Consider the following 25,122-nt stretch of genomic DNA (forward strand, 5'->3'; position numbering starts at 1 on the left):
TCATTCCTCATGCTCTCCACAATTTAATGACTGCTTGTTTACATATGACTTCCAAATGAAAATCTAGCACCTATTGCTGACTTCACATTTGTTTACTGTATCACCTGCTTGATATACGATTTCAGACTTCCCAGAGGCACCGGGAACTCCATATACACAAAAGAGAGGCAGTTTTCATCCTGGCTATGTCCCCAGCTCCAAAGACCCTTCACCTGAGTTCTCTGATTTGCGTTAAGCACTTTGATCTTCCCAGCAACACACACCAAGTGCTTCAGATGCAGTCTTGATAGCTCTCCTTCTCCTTAACTCAGCTTATCCAATTAATCACTAAATCCTATATATTTTCCTTCTAAATATCTCTCATGTCTGTGCCCTCCTTTCCACTTTCCACATTTCCCTGGTTCAGACCCTGTGCATCATTTGCCAAAACACTGCAACAGCCCCAGCTGGTCTCCTTGCCTCCAGTCTTTTCTCTCTCAAACCATAGTTCTCCATTGATCTGCCAGTCATCTATTTCACTCCCAACTGAAACTTCTTATTGCACTCTAGATAAAGTCTAGGTTCCTCAGCATAGCACACGGTCCCTTCATGTCTGGTTTTTGCCAACATTTCCTGCTTCATCTCCTGCCACTTCTGCTGAAATGACACCTGCTTAGTGACAGAGACTGCAAACTGGCAGCCCCTAGGCCGGCTACTTCTGACCCTATGAGGTGTTTTATTTGGGCTACAAGTTTTCATTGCTTGCTGAAATTTAAAAAGTGGAAAATTTCTCTTAAAAACCTTTCTTTCTGGCTTCTCTTGAAAAACTGAAGAACTGGCCACCTTGCTCCCACATACCTGCCTGGCAGAGTGGTGGCTGCCCCCTTAGGGCAGGAGTGACAGTTTTCAACAGGCTCTGCCCGTCCCATTGACTTTCCTGGCTGCTTCCCTTAACGTAGGTATCTCAGTTGCAGCCCTGGATTTACAGTGTAGGGACACTGAATTGCTCTTTTCTTCTGCACAGAGCACCCTTTCTCCTGTTTCACCTGCAGAGGATAACTCATCCTTCATGGCCCAGTTCCTGTCGTTTTCCTCCGGGAGCTTTTCTCTGAACCCATGTGGATTAGGCGCCCCTTTCTGCATTCCCATACCGCACCTTACATCTTCAGTCACACCTCCTGCCACGTGATTTTCCGATGAAATATTTGTGTAATGCTTGAGTTCCTCACAAGACACCTCACCTCACGAAGGGAGCGACTAGAAATCTTCAGCAGAGATTGCTCGAGCCATTCATTTTATTCATCCATCATTTTGTCAACAACCATGAAGACAGCGGCGACATCTGACTCATATCTTAAAGGATGAGCGTGTAACTCATACTTGCGTCTGGCAGCTCAGTCTTTTCGGCGGGAGCACTGTGTCCAAGAGAACTACAACTACCATCAGGACCTTCGGGATCCCGGCCTCCGAAGGAGGAAATATAACTTAGGAACTACCACTCCCGTGATGCTCCGCTTCGGACGCCTGCGCAGAGCCGAGGGTCACGTTGGTTTTGCTGTGCCGGTTAGCAAGATCTCAGCCATGGCTTCCGCGGACTCCCGGCGGATGGGGAACGGCGGCAATGTCGGAGGCGCCTTCCAGCTCTACCTGGACTCCTTGCGGCAGGAACTGTGGCAGAGGGATCCGACGCTGCTGTCAGTCGTGGTGGCGCTCGTCGCGGTGCTGCTGACGCTGGGTAAAGAGGCGGCCGGTAGATATGGCGGGTGCAGGGCTGGCGGGGATCCGAGCTTGGACTGGGCTTGTGCAGACCGCGGACGCGGAACGGACATGGCATCGGGGGGGCGTCTAGAGACGGGGAATCACCCCTTATACCAACCTGCCCTCCTGCCTGAAGCAGCAGGAGCAGCGCAGCGTTACTAGCCCCTGTTCTGCGTGAGCGCGCGGTTCTCTCCCTTTCATTGCTCTTGCTACGAAGACTCCAGTGGTCGTCGCTCCAAGTTTGAGCATCCTATGTTTGCGAACTGGGCGCTGGGGATACAAAGCTAATGAGCAAGATTGCGCTTGAAGAGTACGCCGTCGGTGTAGGGGCTGCAGATGCAGAAAAATTGACAGTTGTTAGTGGCAGGCACTCAGCGGAGTCCCTAAAACAATAATGATTATAATGGTGGTAATAACAATGGAGGTAAGTTCCAGGTGAATGAAGTGTTCTGTGGTAGACTTAATTTCCCACAGCCCAGCCATACATGCATATTGTTGATAATCAAGGCATAATTTTGGTTGTTTTTCTCTATTCCACAGTGTTCTGGAAGTTCATCCGGAGCCGAAGGAGCAGTCAAAGAGCTGTTCTTCTTGTTGGCCTTTGTGACTGCGGGAAAACATTGCTTTTTGTCAGAGTAAATGCTTTGATTTACACCTCTCTTAAACTTGATAGGAAATTTTAGGGCACCCCATTATTCCTGTGAGGTGTACTTTGGAAAAGAAGCTGTGCTGACAAATTGGGGAGTTAATTCTTGAATCACTTGGAAGGATGAAAAGACTCTTGAAAAGCTCTTAAACTGGAATTTGACCATTTCTATTCACTTGTACTTGCCGGATACTGACATTTAACCCTTATCCCATTTAAGGGTTTTATATACTACTTTCATGTCATGGCTAAGGATGCCAGACCAGCTGAAGAGATAGAGGGCAGTAATCTGTATACAGTGTATAATTCTTCTGAGACTTTGTCAAAGAAACTTTTTTAAAGGGTGATTCTTCTGCCTAATGGCTACTTAGGCTTCTTTTCACTAATATTTATTTTGAGTCCATGTAGTATTTTTATTTATTTATTTATTTATTTATTTATTGAGGTACGCGGGCCTCTCACTGTTGTGGCCTCTCCAGTTGCGGAGCACAGGCTCCGGACACGCAGGCTCAGCGGCCGTGGCTCACGGGCCCAGCCGCTCCGCAGCATGTGGGATCTTCCTGGACCGGGGCACGAACTCGTGTCCCCTGCACTGGCAGGCGGACTCTCAACCACTGCACCATAGGGAAGCCCTATGTAGTATTTTTAAATGTTTGGTTTTTGCTACAGAGAGTAGCAGAGGTTTTCTTCTGATTACTCTTCTTTTTGAGAGTATAAATTATTTCCCTTCCACTTTGATGATTGTAAATGTTGATGGAAGGTCAATAAATTTGGCCACTAACCATTTGAAACTATTATTTGAAAATAATTGTTTAAAAATAATAGTTACCCGCCTCCTCTCGTTAAGGAGAGGGGAATGAAGTTTGCAATTAATAAGATTTTTGTACAAGCAAAGGAAGAAAGAAAAAAAAACTAATATGGTCCTTTTCAGCTATTGCAAGTAACATTCGTTTATTTGACCTTACACCTAGGACAGTTAGAGCAAAGTTACTTTCTTTAGGTTTGCTATTTATATGTTTACTCTGATCTCCCCCATGTTGTGTTGTGTTTTGTTTTGTTTTACAGTTGTTAACAGGCCTTTACAGAGACACTCAGACTTCCATCACTGACAGCTCTGCTGCCTACAGAGTCAACAATAACAGGGTAAGAGGTTCCTAGAATGTGGGGAGTCTGACAGTTTTACTTTACTTTGGTGTGTCAGGAAAAGACATTTCTAGGATAAATTAGTCTGAGGGCATAGGTACGTTCATAGCTTATTTTTATGGATAAATATTGTGCATGTGACAAATTCTTCTTTTGACCATCCAAGCAGTGGACTTAATCATGCCCTCCCCTGCTTTGCTGTACCTTATGCACACTGATTATTTATTAATTTTTGTTTCTGTGTCTTAATTCCAACTTTACCATGAGTTCTTAAGAGTGAGCATTAAGCCTTTTTCTTTAGTACATGTATATGGGACAAAAATTCAAAAGGTTAGAAAGGATATTCGGTGAAAAGTAATTTTGCCTTTCCTATCCCTTCTTATGAGTCTTCTCTTTGGAGGTAGTAACTTACCATTTTCCTGTATAGCCTTCCAGATGGTCTATGCTATACAAACATATCTGTATATCTTTACTTTTTTCTTTTTTAACACTGTGTTCTACCCCCTCCTGTTTGTTTTTGTTTTTAATTTAACAATATAACTGATACAGCTTGGATTTGTTTTCATTTTTTTCTTCCTCATTTGCATACATAGTACTACCAGGTTGATTTGTGACCTGCATAGTATTCCATTATGTGGCTATACCATACAATTTTTTTTTTCCTTTCTTAAAGCCTTTACTTTTGAGACATGACAGAAAAATCTTACAGGTACACATGGAAAAGTAGTACATGATCACAGTTGAATGTGAAGACAGTATAATCAGAAAGCTTTTACTCCTGTCAACTAATGTTGAGTTTTTATTTAATAAGAGCCCTATTAACAGACATTTAGTTTTTTGGTTGTTACAATCTTGCTTTTACAAACAGTGTTGCAGTGGATATCTTATGGAGTATACATGAGTATATTTAAAAAACACCAATAAGGAATCATGAGAAGGACTTTTTATGTACCTGTATGGCCCCAGAATGTAGATAGTGACTGCCAAGCCAATTATAATGCTTAATAGGTATTTAGTGAGTGAGTGGAAGGAAGGTGGGTGGATGACTGATTGGAGGCATTAGATGTATAGATGGATGAATTAGAATGGTGATTTTAGAGACTTTTTCTCCCTCTCCTTGGGTCCTCCCCACCCCCGCCCTGCCCTTTTCTGGTACCTCCAGTATTAAACATTGTAAGCAAAGATAAAGAGACATCCTTTTAAATGTCTTAGAGGTACTTTTTTTCTTTTTTCAATAATGGCACTGTTTCTGACTCAGACCTTTTTAAATTCCCAAGGATTCAGATTTTGAAATTTCAGATTTGGGAGATCTTTAATTCTTGGGGCACTTGTACTAGATATTTTAAGTGTGGTATTCCAGGGTATGCTTTAGACCTGTACTTTCCAACAGAGTAGCCACTGATCGTGTGTGACTGTTGAGCACCTGAAATGTGACCAGTCCAAATTGAGGGCTGCTATAAGTATAAAATATACATCAGATCTTGAAGACTTGGGATGAAAAAAAGAATAAAATATCAATTTCTTGAATTTTTTTAATATGTTATAAAGCTAATTTAGATATACTGGCTTATGTAATACATATTTTAAAAATTTTACCTGTTTCTTTTTACTTTTTTAATATAGCTATCAGAAAACTTAACGTTACAAATAAGACTTGCATGTTTCTATTGAATATGTAAAACATCCCACCCTTTTTTACTTCTTTTCCCACCCTCTTTATGTTTTAGATTTAGTCTCTCAAAATAGTAATGTATTTAGTACTGTACCTTGTGGATTGTTTATAGTATGTGTTGTGGTGCTGATTATGAAATGTGATGGGGGTCCCAACCTGAGGTCCCTACACTACCAGTATAAAAATAGAAAAAAGGCTAATATACTTCATGTATTACCTATAAAAGATCAAACAGACTAAGTGACAGGTCACAGTGTATCCAGCTGTAATTATGTCAAATCTGTGCATAATGCTGACTCCCTCCTGCTGAATAGTGGTTGAGGCTGGCTGTGGAGAAGGCAGAACATATGAGAAATGATCCGTGGGTCTGATAAATGTACCGGGGCTATACCCGAGAGTCTTAGGATTGAGCATTGCCACATCTGCATTGAACCTGAGCTCAAGAATGAAGGCCTGGCATGAATAGCATGTAAGTGGGCACTTAATCAGTCTGCTCCGTAGTGGCACAACCCCGCCCTGTTCAGTGATTGTCACCTGGATCAAGAATTGACAAAAAATATTGACAGAGTTGGAACAAATAAATGGTGTGTCTAGTGGACATATATTTTAAAATTAGATTGCAGTAGAAATATAAAAGAATGTTTTGTTTTTATAAAGGTTGGGGATCCCTGCAGTGGTAACATGTTATATGATAAAATGTAGGTTCTTATATTATTTAGTTTGTGAATATTTATTACTGTTTTTCCACATGTTTTTGCTTTTATTCATACTGGTATTTTTCCCAGCCTCAGGTGGACTTTCCTGACTTCCCCATACAGGGTCAGGTTTCTCACGTACCCTCAGAACATTGATCAAAGTTGTAATTTTACATTTACATGTAATTTTACATTGTGTTGACCTTTCTGATTATATTATAAACTCTGTTAGGGCAGGACCATGTTTTTGTCCATTGTTAAATCTCCAGAGCCTTCACTTCATGATTTATAAATAAAGGATGCTCTGTGGACATTTGTTTGATTCATTTATCAGTTACAGTGACCTTTTTTGATTCATTAATTGGGTACCATTCTGATACCTGCGATCTGATATGAAAGATTTATGTTGTAAATGTGAATCCGGACTGAAACATTAATAATATTGCTGGCATCCTTAGGGCACTAGCCTGACCTTGATTGACCTCCCTGGCCATGAGAGCTTGAGACTTCAGTTCTTAGAGCGGTTTAAGGCTTCAGCCAGGTAAGTAGGAAGTGGGAAGGGCTTGTCTGAAATCTGTATATCAAGGCCAGCTATGTTGTTTGCTCTCATGGTATTCTGGAGGCATCCTGGTGTCCTGGAGTGGAAAGAGCATGGACCCTGGGGTCAGCATTTCTGGGTTGCAAGTCCACCTTCATTTGGATTATATGAGATAATATTTGAAAATATTTCTCAGAGTGTTCAGAAAGTGTTTACCCTTATTAGGATGTCAGTAAATTTTTCATTTACTCTGAGGACAAATTTAGTAATGTGTAGAACTATTAAAATCTGAAAAAAGAATTTTAAAGGTAGGTGGCACCTGAGAAGATATTAAAATCCAACATTATGTATTTCCATCCTTAAATTATCTAAAATTGCCACCTGAAAAGTACAGAAGAATATTTTCATATTTCGTTTAGTATTGTCCTAGTATTACTGACTCTTATTTCCTAAATTTCTTGTGCTTCAGCTTAAGATGCTTTATCTTGTGTAGTCTCTAACACTGGTAGGAGCTTGAGGAAAATCAAAATACCACATTTCATTTATTTTAAGACACATTTTAACATCTATGAAATTGGAATGCCACTTATAGTTAATGGTGTCATCGTTTAATTGGCAGTATTTTCTTTCTTAGTTGAACCTGAAATAATATGTGTTTTAATTGATGGAATCTGGGCTGATGGAATGAGGTAGTTGTTTCTTTCCTTATTTTTGAAGGTATCTTGTTTTGTATTTTGTTGTTGCTTCTTGGCCCACAAGGTGGTGGTGATGAGCAATCTGTCATAGTTGAGACTGTTACTTGATTTAAAAAAAAAAAAAAAAAAAGACTTCCCTGGTGGTGCAGTGGTTGAGAGCCCGCCTGCCGATGCAGGGGACACGGGTTTGTGCCCAGGTCCGGGAAGATCCCACGTACTGTGGAGCGGCTAGGCCCGTGAGCCATGGCCACTGAGCCTGTGCGTCCGGAGCCTGTGCTCCGCAATGGGAGAGGCCACAACAATGAGAGGCCCGCGTACTGCGAAAAAAATGACTATTTTTAGAGAGTTTTAGGTTCACCGCAAAATTGAATAGAAGGTACAGAGATTTCCCATATAACCCTACCCCTGCACATGTCTAACCTCCCCTATTATCAGCATCCTTCACCCCAGTGGTTCATTTGTTGCAACTGATGTACCTAAATTGACACATAATAATCTCTCAGTCTGTATGTTACATTAAGATTCACTCTTGGTGTTGTACATTCTAGGAATCTGAAGAAATGTACAATGATATGTAGTCACCATTATAGTATCTTAGAGAGTAGTTTCACTGCCCTAAAAATTCTCTGCGCTGCCAGTTCACCTTTCTCTCCCCTAACCCCTCACAACCACTCATCTTTTTATTGTCTCCATAGTTTTGCCTTTTTCACAATTTCATATAGTTGGAAACATACAGTATGTAGCCTTTTCATGTTGGCTTCTTTCACTTAGTAATATGCATTTAAGTTTCTTCCATGTGTTTTCATTGTTTGATAGCTTATTTCTTTGTAGTGCTGAATAATACGCTATTGTCTAGATGTACCACAGTTTATTTATCCATTTACCTGTTGAAGGACATCTCAGTTGCCTCCAAATTTTGGCAGTTCTGAATTAAGCTGGTATTTGTGTACACATAGGTTTTGGGGTAAATATCAAGGAGCACAATAGCAGAATCATATAGTAAGAGTATGTTTAGTTTTGTGAGAAATTGCCAAACTCTCTTCCAAAGTGGCTGTACCATTTTGCATTCCCACCAGCGATGAAAGAGTTCCAGTCACTCTGCATCCTGACCAGCATTTAGTGTCAGTGTTCTGGATTTTGCCATTCTGATGGGTATGTAGTGGTATCTAATTGTTGTTTTAATTTGCATTTCCCTGATGACATATGATGTGGAGCATCTTTTTATATTTGCTATTTATAAGTTATTTAAATCTTGTTTGGTGAGGTGTTTATAAAGATCTTTGACCCATTTTTTAATTAAGTTGTTTGTTTTCTTACTGTTGAGTTTCAAGAGTTCTTTTATATATTTTGGGTAACGGTCCTTATCAGATATATCTTTTGCAGATATTTTCTCCCAGTCTGTGGCTTGTTTTCTCATTCTCTTGATGTTGATTTTTGTAGAGCAGAAATTTTTATCTTTACTGAAGTCCAGTTTACCATGGATTGTATTGTATATAAAAAGTCATTGTCAAACCCAAGATCATCTAGGTTTTCTCCAGTGTTATCTCCTAGGAGTTTTGTAGTTTTGGTTTACGTTTAGATGTGTGATCCTTTTTTTTTTTTTTTTGCATCGGCAGGTGGACTCTCAACCACTGCGCCACCAGGGAAGCCCCTGTGTGATCCATTTTAAGTAAATTTTTGTGGAAGGTGTAAGTTCTGTATATCTAGATTCATTTTTTTGCATGTGGCTGTCTAGCTGTTCCAGCACTATTTGTTGAAAAGACTATCTTTGCTTCATTTGTTGCCTTTGCTCCTCCATCAGAGATCACTTGACTGTATATATGAGGGTCTCTTTCCGGACTCTGTTCTATTGATCTATTCTCTCACCAATACCATGCTGTCTTTGTTACTATAGTTTCATAGTAAGTTGGTAACATCAGTTCTCCAACTTTATTCTTCTTCAGTATTGTGTTGACTATTCTGGGTCTTTTGCCTCTCTGTATAAACTTCAGAATCAGTTTGTCAGTATCCACAAATAAGTTGCCAAGATTTTTATTGGGATTGCATTGAGTCTATAAATCAAGTTGGGAAGAACTGACATCTTGACTCTATTTAGTCTTCCTATCCATGAACGTGGAATATCTCTCCATTTTTCTAGTTCTACTTCAATTTTGTTGATCAGAGTTTCATAGTTTTCCTGATATAGATCTCATATGATTTGTACCTAAGTTTCATATTGTGGGATGCTAATGTAAATGGTATTGTGTTTTTAATATCAAATTCCATTTGTTCATTCCTGATATTTGGGTAAGCAATTCACTTGTGTATCAACCTTGTATCCTGCAACTCTGCTATAATTGCTTATTAGTTCCTGAGCTTTTTGGTTGATTTTTTCAGATCATCTACAGTCATTTCATGTGTGAATACAGACATTTTTATTTCTTCCTTCCTAATCTATATCTTTTATTTCCTGTTGTTGTCCTAATGCATTAGCTTGAAATTACAGTGTGATGTTGCAAAAGCAATGGTGAGATGGGACATCCTTGCTGTGTTCCTGGTCTTAGCAGGAAATCTTTGATTTTTTTCACCATTAAGTATGATGTTAACCATTTGATTTTTGTAGATATTCTTTATCAAGTTGAAGTTCCCCTCTATTCTTAGTTTACTAGGAGGTTTTATCATGAATGGTTGTTTGATTTTGTCAAATCTGTTGATACGATTGTGTGATTTTTCTTTTATAGTTTATATATCAATGAAATGATTATGTTAATTGATGATTGAACGTTGAACCAGCCTTTTATACCACTTGGTTGTTGTGATTTATAATGAGAAATGCATATTTGGTCTTCATCCCTGTTTCTGGCACAGAGCTCATAAAACCCTTAGAATTTCCTAAGTGATGAGAGTGATAAATGTGTTTTTTGTTACGTTTTTGCGGTGAGTTTTGGAAAGCACCTAAGGATGGGGGCTGGGTGCCAGAAGAACCAACCATATGATTAGAGAGTTGGAACTTTTCATTCCCATCCAGGGAAGGGAGAGGAAAGAGGCTGGAGGTTGAATCAATCACCAGCGGTCAATTGTTCAGTCAATCTCGCCTATATGATTATGCCTCCATAAAACCCCAAAAGGATGAGGTTCATAGGGCTTCTAGGTTGGAGAACCAGAATGCTTCCACATGCCACCCTGCAGGGCCCAAACTCCGTGGGGACAGAGGCTCCTTTGTTCAGGATCTCACCATATGTATCCCTTCATCTGGCTGTTGATTCATATCCTTTAATATCTTTTGCAATAAACTGATAATTTAGTGAGTTAAATGAGTTTCCTGAGTTGAGCTGCTCTCACAAATTAATTGAATCCAAGAAGGAGGGGTCATGGGAACCTCTGATTTATAGCCAGTCAGTCAGAAGTACAGTTAACAACCTGGACTTCTGACTGGTGTCTGAGGTCCCTGCTACCAAATTAATCAAACCGAAGGAAGGAGTTGTGAGACCTTCGAGTCTGTAGCCTGTTGGTCAGAAGCACAGGTAACAGTCTGGGCTTGTAATTGGCGTCTGAAGTGGAGGGCAGTCTTGTGGCACTGAGCCTTTAACCTGCGAAATCTGATGTTATCTCCAAGTAGATAGCATCAGAATTGAGTTGAATTGTAGGGCACCCATCTGGTGTCAGGAGCATTGCTTGGTGGTGGGGGAACCCACATCCCCCACATTGGAATTGGGTCCAGAACCAATCATGGTGTATAATTCTTCTCATACATTGTTGGATTCGATTTGCCAATATTTTCATGAGGATTTTTACATCTGTGTTCATGAGATATTTATCTGTAGTTTTCTTGTAATGTCTTGGTTTGTGTTTAAAGTAATGCTGGCCTCATAGAATGAGTAAGAAAATATTCCCTCTGTTTCTATGTTTGAAAGAAATTATAGAGAACTTGTATATTTTCTTCCTTAAATTTTTTTAAATTGAATATTTGTGGCATATAACATTGTATAAATGTCCTTAAACATTTGATAGAATTCACCAGTGATCCCACCTGTGCCTAGTGCTCTCAGTTTTGGAAGGTTTAATTATTGATTCAGTTTCTTTAATAGATACAGGGCTATTCAGATTGTCCGTTTCTTATGTTAGTTTTGGCAGATTGCGTCTTTCAAGGAGTTGGACCATTTCATCTAGGTTATTACATTTTGGGGCATAGAGTTATTTATAGTATCCCTTGATTGTCCTTTTAATGTCCATGAGTCTGTAGTGATATCCCCTTTCATTTCTGATATTTGTAATTTGTGTCTTCTCTTTTTCTTAGTTAGACTGGCTAGAAGTTTATAAATTTTATTGATCTTTTCATAGAACCAGTTTTTGGTTTTGTTGATGTTCTCCTTTGATTTCCTATTTTCTATTTCATTGATTTCTGCTCTTTCATTATTTCTTGCGTTTACTGTAGATTTAAATTACTCTGATTTTTCTAGCTTCCTAAGGTGGAAGCTTAGATGATTAATTTTAGGTCTTTCTTCTTTTCTAATAAATGCATTCAATGCTGTAAACTTCACACGGTATAGAATTCTAGGTTTTGGGGATTCTTCTCTCAATACCTTAAATATTTCACTTGACTCTCTTCTTGCGTGCATGATGTCTGAGAAGTTGGATATAATTCTTACATTGCTCCTCTATAAATAAGGTCTTTTTCCTTCTGGCTTATTGTGGGATTTTTTTCTTTATCTTTGATTTTCTGTAGTTTAAAAATGATAATGGCTAGGTATAGTTCTTTTAGCATTAATCCTGCTTGGTGTTCTCTGAGCTTCCTGTGGTTTCTGTGAATCTGTGCTTTGGTGTCTGACATTAATTTCGGGAAATTTTCGGTCATTATTGTTTAAATATTTCTTCTGTTCTTTCCTCTCTTTCCTCTCCTTCTGGAATTCCCATTACATATATGTTACACCTTTTGTAGTTGTCCTGCAGTTCTCAGATATTCTGTTATGTTTTTTTAAGTCTTTGTTCTCTTTGCTTTTCAGTTTTGGAGGCTTCTATTGAGATATCTCAAGCCAGAGATTCTTTCCTTCAGTCATGTCTAGTCTACTAATAATTCCATCACAGGCTTTCTCCATTTCTGTTAGGTTGTTTTTGATCTGTAGCTTTCTTTTTAGTTATTTCTTAGAACTTCCATCTCTCTCCTTACATTGCCCATCTGTTTTTGCATGTTGTCTACTTTATCTTTTAGAGCCCTTAGCACCACAGTCACAGTTGTTTTACATTCTTGGTCTAATCATTCCAACATCTCTTCCACATCTGAGTCTAGTTCTGTTGCTTGCCCCTTCTCTTCAAACTCTTTTTTACTTTTTAGTATGTCTTGTAATTTTTTCTTGATAGCCAGACACAATATACTGGGTAAGAACTGGTGAAGTGTGAGGGGAAGGGAAGTGTCCTGTGATTAGGTCTCAGTCTTAGTGAACCTGTGTCTCTGGACTGTGAGCTTCATACTTGATTCTCAACTGATTCCTCAGTAAGTTGTATTTTTCTGTATATGTGTGTTGTTCTCTCCAAATTGGCGGGGAGTGATTTGCTGTATAACCTCACTTCTCTGATGAATCTAAGTGCTGTTGAGTTTTCAGTCTGGTTAGCTTTTTACTTGTTAGAATGCAGTGGTGACTTCCAGCTTCTTTCATGCTGGACTGGAAACTGGGAGTTGTGTGATTTTTTTTTTTTTTTTATTCCTCAAACAATTGATACAAATCTAGAACTGGCAAATTTTACTATAATTGGGTTTTAATTTCTAATTAAAATTATTTTCAATTATAAATTTTTTACAGTTCACAGTGTAATTACTCTTTGATCCAAGTATTTTGGGTAGCTAAAACGTTCAAAGTATGTAAGATACAAATGAACTCAAATCATAATCACAATAAATGCAAATTCAAAAGACATTTACTACAGTGGACCCTTGAACAGCATGGATTTGAACTGTGTGGGTCTGCTTATAGGAGGAATTTTTTCACTTAATATGTACTGCACAATCTGTGGTTGGTTGAATCCGGCAATGCCAAACCTCAGATACAGAGGGCTGACCATGAAGTTACACGCAGATTTTTGACTGGAGGGTCAGGCCTCTAATGCCCACGTTGTTCAAGGGTCAACTTATAGCATATTGATCTGAGGCGTCTAGTTTTTTAATCCTACCTTTTTTGGTTAATCAAGTTTCCCTGATATTATTTTTCCCCCTCTGCTGGTTTGAAAGTATGCTATTTTTTCTTTTTTCATTGTTACCCTCTACTTTTTTTTTTAAACTTTGATTACTTAAGTTTAAAATCAATAATATTGGTTTTCTTTCACTGGAACTTAAGATACCTTACTTTGATCTTCCTCACATCTTCCTTTCATTTTATTTCTCTTTCTTAACATCCAACAGTTACTAATATTTTTCTCCATCATTCAGTGATCACCTAGAATTACCAGGATGTTTATGGATTTCTTTTTTCTCTATCGCTTCTTGCCTCTTACTCTTTCCTTTTGATTTAATTTTCTTTCACGTATATCTTTTGGATATGTTTCCAGAAATGGTGAATAAGAGATAAAAGTTTCTCATCTTTTGTTCATTTGAAACTTTTTTCATTGGCCTTCATTTTTGAATAACTATTTTAGCCGAGTATAAAATCCTGGGTGGCAGTTATTTCTGTTTTCACATTGAAGGCATTACTCCTGACTTCAGATATCTGTTGTTGTAGATGAGAAAGCAGTGCTCAATCTAATTGTCATTTCATGATACAGAATCTATGTTTTTTTAATCCTGTATTCAGGGGTAGATTATCCTTCTGTTTAGGGGTGATTTAGCTTTATCATGGTTGGGATTCAAGTGTGCTATTTCAGTTGAAAGATTTGTATCTTCAGTTCTGGAAAATTCTCAACAATATTTTTTTTTAGGTAGTTCTATTTCCAAATTCTCACTTTCACCTCTTGGAACTCTTATTAACATCATTGAACCTTATCATTTCTGCTCTTCTTGTCTCTTCTCTGTCATATCTTCCAAGTCTTTTTACCTTACGTATAGTTGATATTTTCGTCTTTATTTTGTAGTTTATTATATCCTTTTCAGCTGTAGTATTCTCTGCTTAACTTATCCATTGGGTTGTTACTAATTTTGTTCTTTACTTGTAAAAACATATCTTTCAAAATCAGCCTTTTTTTTTTAGTACTATCTTTATTCTTTTATTATGGTGTCTAGTATTCTTTTAAATAATTTAAAATATTTTACTGATTGCTTTATTATTTTTAGTTTTGAGTGCTGATTAATCTGCCTTTGTGGTTCTCCCTCATAATGGTTTACTTACTGTGCTTTGTAATTTTGATCCAGATACCCTGTTCAAGGGGGTTAGATTTTGCTGTTGATGTTGTGGTTGCTGCTTTGTTTTGTTTTTTTAAATTGCTTTAGGTTATGAAAGCCTCTCTCCAGAAGGGGTTCATATTTCCTTCTTTTGCGGGCCATAGGAGTTCATTGAGTCTGGCCCAATTTTTATATATCTTCCTGCTTGGGGATCTTACACCATGAGATAGTGTAAGTTCATACCCTGTTTCTGTGTGTGGCACAGGAGGCCTGGTGATTCAATTCTTCTTGGATTATTTTCCCACACTGCTGTCTGTTAGACTGCTTTTAAGTACTAGGCTTTGCACAGAGTGTTCAGTTCCAGCTTTCCAACTCCATGTTGGCTGTTGCACATCTCCTGGGCTTTCAAACCCTTGTTCCTAAAGCCTAAATCTGCTGTTTTCCTGGACTGCTTTGCTTTAGCTTAGATATCTCTTTATTTCTGGCACATGAGGATTCTCACTGTTGCTGCCTTAGGTTGGGCCCTACCTGGTCACTCTGCTTCTAGTTTGATTATCCTCTTAGTTGTATTTGTCATTTAGGCACTAATATTCTTTGTAAGACAGAAAAGCATAAACTCTTTAGGTCAGTGTGTTGCACCCCTTTGCCGTCTGACCTGGTTTTCCTTCATTTCCCCACCTATCTGTGTATTAGCTTACCTTGAGTTCTCCAAAGCATGTTGTTCCACCACTTTGTGCCCTGCACATACTACTTTCCAGACAGTCTTTGCCACAGTAGTATTTTGTCTGGCTAAAATTCACTCAACTATTACATCCTCCTTTAAGTCTTCCTGACCTGGTTTCATGTAAATTATCTTCTTCTTTGTTTCTATTATAGCAGGTACAAGGTCTGTCCTAGTGTTTTATCACATGGTTTTGTATATGACAATTTGCTGGACTTGAGGGGAGGTACAGGTACAAGGTCTGTCCTAGTGTTTTATCACATGGTTTTGTATATGACAATTTGCTGGACTTGAGGGGAGGCATCATTTTCTATTGTCTTTTTAGATACAGTCATTGATACATAGTAGCACTAAGTAGTCCTTTGTTAAGTATTTGTGTTGTATCATTACTTGTGCAGACACCTGTATGTGAGTTTGTTTTGTTTTAATCATTAGGATTGAATTGGGCAAAATTAAGGGTATCATTTTTAAATATAATGCTGCACTGTTGCATGCCCACATGGCAGTTTTTCTTTTTTTCCCCCTCCAGGGCTATTGTGTTTGTTGTGGATAGTGCAGCCTTCCAGCGAGAGGTGAAAGATGTGGCAGAGTTTCTGTATCAAGTCCTCCTTGACAGTATTGGTCTGAAGAACACACCGTCATTCTTAATCGCTTGCAATAAGCAAGGTACTATCATGTTTTCTGGTAATAATAGTTGAGATTTTTCTGGGATTGCTACTAAGAATTAATACAGTTATCTACAATTGTTATTACTGAGGATGAGAGATGATTGCTAATGAGCTATAAATTAAGGATTTTAAATCTTAAAATTTATTTATACTCCAGCATTTCCATAGTCTCCCTTACCAGGCTGTTCTAAGGAGTGACAAAGGAGTGATTATTGTCATTTATTCTTTGATACAGTGTTTTATTTTTAATCGTAAATCATTTTAATTTACCAAGTTAAGTTCATCAGATCGACAATATGTCATATCAGATACACAGTTGAGGAAGGACAGGATGGAGTCTCTCCTTTTAAACAAGTTTGCCATCTAGCACATTTCATCAAGGAGAGTTTGCAACTTTGTAAGAATGAAAAACATTTTAGTCTCAGCCAGTAAAACTAGGCTTCAGTTTTATTACCTTTAAAATCGGATTAGGAGTGATGTCAGCATCATGAGGTGTAAGACACCTTCTTTGTCTCTCCCCTTCATTCTACAACTAGTAAAACGTCCAAAACTCAGCAAAGGTTCCTCTGGTTCCTCTGCCCAACACACTAGAATGCTGGAGAGATCCACAAGTCTTCTTCTGAAGGTGGGTGGACTGGAACACATGGAGGAGGTAGAACTGGGGGAACAGTGGAAGAATGTCTACAATCTTAGCCTCTGGCCACAGTGGCTGAGCCTGAAGCCCCAGATAACCCTGTAGCAACAGGGAAGACAGCACACATGGCTCCAGCCTCCTGGCTGCAGTAGCTCCTTTGGCCACAGGGAACCCCGCAGCAGCAGTGGTGGTGGGGCCTGTGACCCCAATCCCCTGGCTCATGGCAGTGCTGCATGCAAACCCGACAACCCCAGATGTGGTGAAGGTGTCCATGACTCTGTCTCCTTCACTTTTCCCCACACACCCCCACTGCTCAAGCAGTGACAGTGAGGGTACCAGTGACACATCTGGCAGAGGTAGTAGAGGGTGGAAAGTGCCAATTCTCAAATATAGTCAGAGGCAGCTCAGGTAAGAAAAGCCAAAAACCTGTGCTATAGCAAGAAAAAGAAAAGAAAGGCCTCTATTTTCCAACTTGTTGAACTGTAAGAATCAAGGAGAAAAAAAAAGCTTTACCTACATAAGAAAGGTATTTGCTACTTCAAATGCACTGGCAGAGGAACAGTTTGTCAGGTACCATGTAAAACCACAGTACACAGTGTAACGAAAAGAAAATGACAGTTCTCCAGCAGCCAAACTTAAGTCATGGAAGATTGTAATCTAACTGATAGAGAATTCAAAATAGCTGTTATGAAGAAACTAAACAAGCTACAAGAGAACTCAGGAGGGCAGTTCAGTGAGCTCAGGAATAAAATTAATGAACAGAAGAAATACTTTACTAAAGATAGTCTAAAAGAGAACCAAACAGAAGTTCTGGAGCTGAAGATGTCAATAAATGAGATGAAGAATGCATTAGAAAGCACTGGAAATAGAGCAGACCATATGGAAGAGAGAATTAGTGAGCTTGAATATAGAGATCTAGAAATGATTCAAGTAGGAGTAGCAAGAGGACTAAGATTTTTTTTAAAATAAAATTTTATGAGAACTATCCAATTTCATTATCCTTCATAAAGATAATGGTTATCCCAGAGGAAGAAGAGAGGGAGAAGAGAGCAGAGAGTTTATTTAAAGAAATAATAGCTGAGAATTTCACAAAGCCAGGGAAGGAACTGGATATACAAGTCCATAAAGCTAAGAGGACATTTAATTATCTCAATGCTAAAAGGTGTTCTCCAGGACACATTATGTTAAAATTGTCAAAATTCAATGATAAAGAATTTTAAAGGCATCTGGAGGAAAAAAGACAGTAGCCTACAAAGGAACCCCTATTAAGCTATCAGCAGATTTCTCAGCAGAAACTGTATAGGCCAGGAGAGGATGGGATAGCCTGCTCAAAATATTATAAGACAAAACCTCTGCCAAGAATCCTTCCAACAAACTTATCCTTGAGATACAAAGGAGAAATAAAGACTTTCCCAGACAAAAGCTGAGGGAGTTCATTACCAGTAGACCTGCCTTACAAGAAATGTTGGAAGGAGCTCTCCTACCTGAAACAAAGAGGCAAAAGTACACAAAACTTTGAGTAAGGTGATAAATAGATAGAATCAGAAAATTGCAACTTTGCATCAGAATAGGTTGTTAATTATAAAGGTTAAAGGGGAAAAAGCAGTAAAAATAATTATAGCTATTGCAGTTTGGTAATGAACTCACAATATAAAAAGGGATAATTTGAGATGACAAAAATGTAAAAGGGGAAGAGGAAAAGAACAGAACCCATATAATGGCAAATGAAGATAAGATCCTATCAGCGGAAAAAGGACTGTTTTATCTATGAGATGTCTTATACAAACCTGACGGTAACCACAAAATGTAAGTCTAGAGCAGAGACATGAAACTAGGAGGAAACTAGTAAACCACCAACTAAGATGTCAGGCAGAAACAATGGAGATATAGAGCAAACAAAAGATATAGAGAAAACAAAAGATAAAATGGCAGTACTAGTCCTCATTTATCAATAATCACCCTAAATATAAGTGGATTGAATTCACCAATCAAAAGACACAGAGTGGCTAGATGTATTAAAAAACAAGACCAGCTATGTCCTGTCTCCCAGAGACTCATCTCAGCTCTAAAGACAAACATAGGCTCAAAGTGAAGGGATGGAAAATGATACTCCAAGCAGATGGCAGCCAAAAGAAAGCAGGTTTAGCCATCTCAGATCAGATCAAATAGACTTCAAGCCAAACAAGAGAACAAGATGGACTGGTATAATGATAAAGGGGACAATCCATCAAGAAGATGTAACATTTATGAATATATAAACATCTAACATAGGAGCACTAAAACATGAAAGGAATTATTAACAGATCTAAATGAAGAAATTGACAGCAATAATAGTAGGGGAGTTTAACATCCCACTTACATCAATGAATTGATTATCTAGACACAATGTTAACAAGGAACCATTGGCCTTAAATGAAGTATTACATCAGGTGGAATATATACACACACACACATACATACATACATATATACATGTATATAAATAAAACATTCCATCCCAAAGCAGCAGAATACACATTCTTCTCAAGTGCACATGGAACATTCTCAAGGATAGACCATATGCTGGGACACAAAACAAGTTTCAATAAATTTAAGATTGAAATCATATCGAGCGTCTTTTCCTACCGCAAAGATGTGAAACTAGAAATCAGCTACAAGAGGAAAGCTGAACAAATCACAAATATGTGGAGACTAAACAACATGCTACTGAACAACTATTAGGTCAATGAGGAGGAAAGGAGGAAATAAAAATCCCTGAAGATAAATGAAAATATGTCATACCAGATCAATAGGATGCATCAAAAGCAGTACAAGTTTATAGCAATACTTGCCTACCTCAAGAAACAAGAAAAATCTCCACAGTCCTTACACCTAAAGGAACTAGTAAAAGAACAAACTAAGCCCAAAGTCAGTAGAAGGAAGGAAATACTAAAAGCCAGCAGAAATAAATGAAATAGAGACTAAAAAGATAGTAGAAAAGATCAATGAAACTAAGAGCTTGTTCTTTGAAAAGATAAACAAGATTGACAAACCTTTATCTAGACCAAGAAAAAAAGAGAGGAGGCTCATATAAATAAAATCAGAAATGAAAGAGGAGAAATTACAACAGATCCCACAGAAATACAAAGGGTTATAAGAGAATACTGTGAATAACTACACCAACAAATTGGACAGCCTAGAAGAAATAAATACATTCTTAACAAACAACCTTCCAAGACTGAATCTTGAAGAAATAGAAAATCTGAATAGACTGATAACTAGGAAGGAGATTAAAACAGTAATCAAAAGCCTTCCAAAAAAAACAAAAGTCCAGGACCAGACAGCTTCACTGGTAAATTCTACCAAATGTTCAAAGAAGATTTAATACCCATTCTTCTTAAACTATTCCACTTATGATAAAGACAATAAAATGGGTATAGAAAGAATGTACCTCTACATAATAAAGGCTATGCATGTCAAACCCACAACTGACATCATACTCAACTGTGAAAAACTGAAAGCTATCCCTCTAAGATCAGGAACAAGACAAGGATGCCCACTCTTGCCACTCTCATTCAACATAGCTAAAGACTTCACCAAAGACTATTAGAAATAATAAATGAATACAGTAAAGTTGCAGGGTGCAAAAGCAATATACAAAAATCTGTTGTGTTTCTGTACACCAACAACAAACAAGCAGAAAGAGAAATTAAGAAAACAGTCCCATTTAAAATTGCAGCAAAAACAATAAAATACCCAGGAATAAGTTTAACCAAGGACGGGAATTCCCTGGTGGTCCGGTGGTTAGGACTCCACACTTTCACTGCTGAGGGTGCAGGTTCAATCCCTGGTCAGGGAACTAAGATCCCACAATACAGTAAAAACTATAAAACATTGTTGAGAGAAATGGAAGACACAAAGAAATGGCAAGATATTTCATGCTCATAGACTGGAAGAATTAACATTGTTAAAATGTCTATTTTACTTAAAGCAATCTGCAGATTCATTGCAGCAATCCCTGTCAAAATCCTAATGACATTTTTTTGTAGAAATGGAACAAAAATTCCTTACATTTGTATGGAACCATGAAAAACTATGAATAGCCGAAGCAATTCTGAGAAAAAGGAACAAAGCTGGAGGTATCACATGCCCTGATTTCAAAATATTACTACAAAGCTATAGTAATCAAAACGGCATGGTATTTGGCAGAAAAACAGACATACAGGTCAATGGAACAGAATTGAGAGCCCAGAAATAAACATATGGACAATTAATTTACAACAAAGGCACAAAGAACATAGAATGGAGAAAGAACAGTCTCTTCAGTAAATGGTGTTGGGAAAACTGTACAGCCACATGCAAAAGAATGAAAGTAGACTATTATACCATACACAAAAATTAACTGAAAAGTGTATTAAAGACTTGAATAGAAGACCTGAAACCATAAAACTCCTAGAAGAAAACAGGGAGTTCGGACTTGGACGTGGGATTTAGCAATATGTTTTTGGATCTGTCTCCTCAGGCAAGGCAAACAAAAACAAAAATAAACAGGTGGTACTATATCAAACTTAAAAAGCTCTGCACAGCAAAGGAAACCATCAACAAAATGAAAAGACATCCTACTGACTGGGAGAAGATATTGTCAAATCATATTATCTGATAAGGGGTTAATATCCAAAATATATAAAGAACCCATACAACTCAACAACAACAAAAAACCTGATTTAAAAATGGGCAGATAACCTGAACAGATGTTTTTCCAGAAAAGATATACAAATGGTCATTGGGCACATAATGAAGGTGTTCAGCACTAGTGAAGATGAACATCATTAACTATTAGGGAAATGCAAATCAAAGCCACAATTAGACATTACCTCACACCTGTTAGAGTGACTGTTGTCACTCTAACAGGTGTGAGGTAAAATAGAGAAGAAATAACGTGTGGGCGAGGATATGGAGAAAATGGAAACCTTGTGCACTGTTGATGGGAATGTAAATGCAGCCACTGTGGGAAACAGTATGGATAGTCCTCAAAAAATTAAGAATAGAGCTACCATGGGATCCAGCTATTCCACTTCTGGGTATTTATCCAAAGGTAATGGAAACACTAACTCAGAAAGATATTTGCACCTACTACTGTGTGGTGATGGATGGAAACTAAATTTTTGATAGTAAGCATGGTGTAGTGTATACACAAATTGAATCATAATGTTGTACACATGAAACGTGTTATAAACCAATGTTACCTCAATAATGAAATAATCTCTCTTTTCTAAAAAACTAAAAATAAGATAGACTAGTTGATCTTTAGTCCTCTTTCAGACCTAATATTCTCATTCTATTAAAAGCTCAATGCATTTCTCAAAGGTGAGCTAGTAGTAACCCTAACAATGACTTATCGTGAATCAGTCTTAGGGTCATTACCTGACCTCTTTATTTCTTCTATATTTATTTGGCTTCTGCTGGTGCCAAACCAGTGCTTTTTTATTACTAAAGTGCACTTGATGCCGTAACATACCATCTTAGCATCAGCTGGAAATGTTCTTGGTTTAGTTTTATATGACAGGCAGGGTATTTCTACTGGAGTGAAGGGTCTTGTTAAAATCACAAAGCTGGTAGCTTCTCTTCTTGTTACATTGGCTGGACTTATGTATACAATATATGTGTTGATTTCAAATGTCTGTAAGATGTAGAAAACTTCTGTGAAAGAGCTTCTCAATTTTAGGGTCACCAGCTTAATTGTAAGCATAATTGTAATATAAATATTTGTGCAAATATAAAGCTTACTTTGATAATGGAACTACTAGTGATAAAAAGCTCTTTAAGTGGGCTTCCCTGGTGGCGCAGTGGATAAGAATCTGCCTGCCAATGCAGGGGACACAGGTTTGATTCCTGGTTCAGGAAGATCCCACATGCCACGGAGCAACAAAGCCCATGTGCCACAACTACTGAGCCTGTGCTCTAGAGCTTGCGAGCCACAACTACTGAGCCTCTGTGCCACAACTACTGAAGCCCGCAGCCTAGAGCCCGTGCTCTGCAACAAGAGAAGCCACCGCAATTAGAAGCCCACACCCTGCAACAAAGAGTAGCCCCCACTCGCCGCAGGTAGGGAAAGCCCGTGTGCAGCAACAAAAACCCAGCACAGCCAAAAATAAATAAAATAAGAATAAAAATAAATTTAAAAAAAAAAGCTCTTTAAAAAACTGGTGGGGTTGGTGGGAGGGATAAATTGAGAGTTTGGGATTGACATATACTTATTACTATATTTAAAATAGATAACCAACAAGGACCTACTGTATAGCACAGGGAACTCTGCTCAATATTCTGTAATAACCTAAATGGGAAAAGAATTTGAAAAAGAGTAAGATATATGTATATGTATAACTGGATCACTTTGCTATACACCTGAAACTAACACAACATTGTAAGTCAACTATAATCCAATGTAACATAAAAATTTTTTTAAATGGTGGGGCAAAGAAACTTACTGGTTTAAATAGGAATTTTCCATATGTGCAAGAAGTCTTGGGAAAAGACCCCTTCTGCTTTAAACAACAGCAGTGTCTTTATTTCTTTACAGACATTACAATGGCAAAATCAGCAAAGTTAATTCAGCAGCAGCTTGAAAAAGAAATGTAAGTAAGAATAAGTCCTATTGGTTAACTGTATCTCTTAACTGTATATATTGCTTAAGGTCTTTGGTTTTGTATGGTTATCACAATTAGCCTGAAGATTGGTGTGAAATATACTTGTTAAATAATTGACAACAGAATTAATGGAACTGTAAAAAGTATTAATGGGATGTTTATAGATATTTAAAATTTTCGTGGAAAGAAAATCTCAGGTTTATTGCGACTACAGCTCAATTTGTTTTCCCGCTGTTTCTAGACCTAGTATATTATAGTAGATATGAAAGGATTTAAAAACTAAATTTGAAAGCTATGGAAATTTTTGTTGACAGGACAAGAAAGGAACACTTCAGAAGAATATAAAAATCTATGATACTATTTTGTAGTGTGTTTCTTGTTTTCAACCTATGTGGCGATATCATTTAGCTTGATTTTAGTGTTTAAAAATTTGTGAATTGAGCTATAAGCTTTTGAATTTTAAGGAATCTATGTCTCTGTGTTCTGCTGATTTGTAAGAGTTAGCTAACAGGTTGCTTACATAGGAGATACAATCCACATTATAATAGAGCAAGTTATGTTTTCTTATGCTGTTATGTAAGGATATTTTTAATTAAAAAATCTGATAAGGAAAAATTGTACAAACTCAACTTTTAGTAAATTTTTTCCAATTATCATTTACATTCTCCTTTGCTCATTTAATAAGCACCTATAATTTGTCTAACATATGCCATGACCTGCTCTAGGATGTGACTATAAGAAGTGTGATGTTGTTCCTGTACTCAGGAGCTTAGAGTCTAGTAGAATATGGTTTGCTTCAGGGGTTGACAAACTCCTGCTGAGGGTCTGCCAACAAAGAGTGGTTTTGCATTTTTATAGGACAGGTAAGAAAAGAAGAAAAGTAGAAAAATATGTGGCAGAGACTAAATATCACCCACAAGCCCAAAATATCTAATTTATGGCTCTTTACAGAAAAATTTTACCAGCCCTGGTCTGTCATTTTCTGTGGCTTTTTTTTTTTTTCAATTGAGAATGATATATTCAATCCCATGTGCTTTAAACTTTTTAATATATAATAGAAGAAAAGTTAGCCATTCAATTAGATTTATCAAAGACATCATGCCTTCAAATTGAATATCAAAAGAACATTTTAACCCCTTTATTGAGGTATAATTGATATGTAAAAAGCTGTGAATATTTAATGTATACAACTCAATTTGGGGATAAGCATACAACTGTGAAACCATCATCACCATCGAGGCCATAAAAATATCCATTACTTCCTAGAGTTTCTTCCTACGTACTTCATTATTTGTGTGTGTATGTATTTCATGAGAACACTTAACATAAGATCTACCCTATTAGCAAATTTTAAGTGTACAGTGAATACTATGCTATATATTAGATCTCTAGCACTTACTTATTTGCATAACTGAAACTTTATACCCTTTGACCATCATCTCTCCATTTCCCCCTGCCCCCCACCTTGGTGACCACCATTCTACTCTTTGCTTCCATGTGTTTGTTTTAGATTCCACATATAAGTGTAATTAATCATAATGGTAGTTGTCTTACTCTATGTTATTTCACTTAGCATAGTGTTTTCTAGGTCCATCCATGTTGTCGCAAATGGCAGGAATTTCTTCTGCAGGGCTAAATAATTTTCCATTGTATATATGTTCCACATTTTCTTTATCTGTTCATCCTTCGATGGACATTTAGGTTGCTTCCATATATTGGCTATTGTTAATAATGGTGCAATGAACATGGAAGGCATATACCTCTCCGAGATCCTGATTTCAGTTCCTTTGGATAACTACCCAGAAGTGGAATTGCTGATTCATATGGTAGTAGTTTTGTTTGTAATTTTTTGAGGAATCTCAGTGCTGTTTTCTGTAATAGCTGTACCAATTTACATACCCACCAACAATGTACCAAGGTTCCCTTTTCTCCATATCTTTACCAACACTTACCTTTTTTTTTCTAATGTTAGTAATTCTGTCAGGTGTGAAGTGACATCTCATTGTGGTTTTGATTTGCATTTCCCTGATGAATAGTGATGTTTAGCATCTTTTCATGTACT

General features: G+C 37.6%; 1 protein-coding gene across 1 annotated transcript in view; it reads left to right on the forward strand.

Annotated features, from left to right (window-relative positions):
- The first annotated feature begins 1,496 nt into the window (after positions 1 to 1,496).
- SRPRB (SRP receptor subunit beta) overlaps positions 1,497 to 25,122 on the forward strand; it is a 38,655-nt gene continuing 15,029 nt past the window's right edge. Inside the window, exons 1-6 of the mRNA XM_032630717.1 lie at positions 1,497 to 1,714; positions 2,278 to 2,372; positions 3,449 to 3,526; positions 6,352 to 6,434; positions 15,662 to 15,798; positions 22,994 to 23,048. Of these exons, the coding sequence (XP_032486608.1) occupies positions 1,561 to 1,714; positions 2,278 to 2,372; positions 3,449 to 3,526; positions 6,352 to 6,434; positions 15,662 to 15,798; positions 22,994 to 23,048 (602 nt within the window). The 5' untranslated portion in view covers positions 1,497 to 1,560. The remainder of the gene's footprint in view (positions 1,715 to 2,277; positions 2,373 to 3,448; positions 3,527 to 6,351; positions 6,435 to 15,661; positions 15,799 to 22,993; positions 23,049 to 25,122) is intronic.

This window comes from Phocoena sinus, chromosome 4 (assembly GCF_008692025.1).
Source record: "Phocoena sinus isolate mPhoSin1 chromosome 4, mPhoSin1.pri, whole genome shotgun sequence".
Classification (NCBI taxonomy): Eukaryota; Metazoa; Chordata; class Mammalia; order Artiodactyla; family Phocoenidae; genus Phocoena; species Phocoena sinus.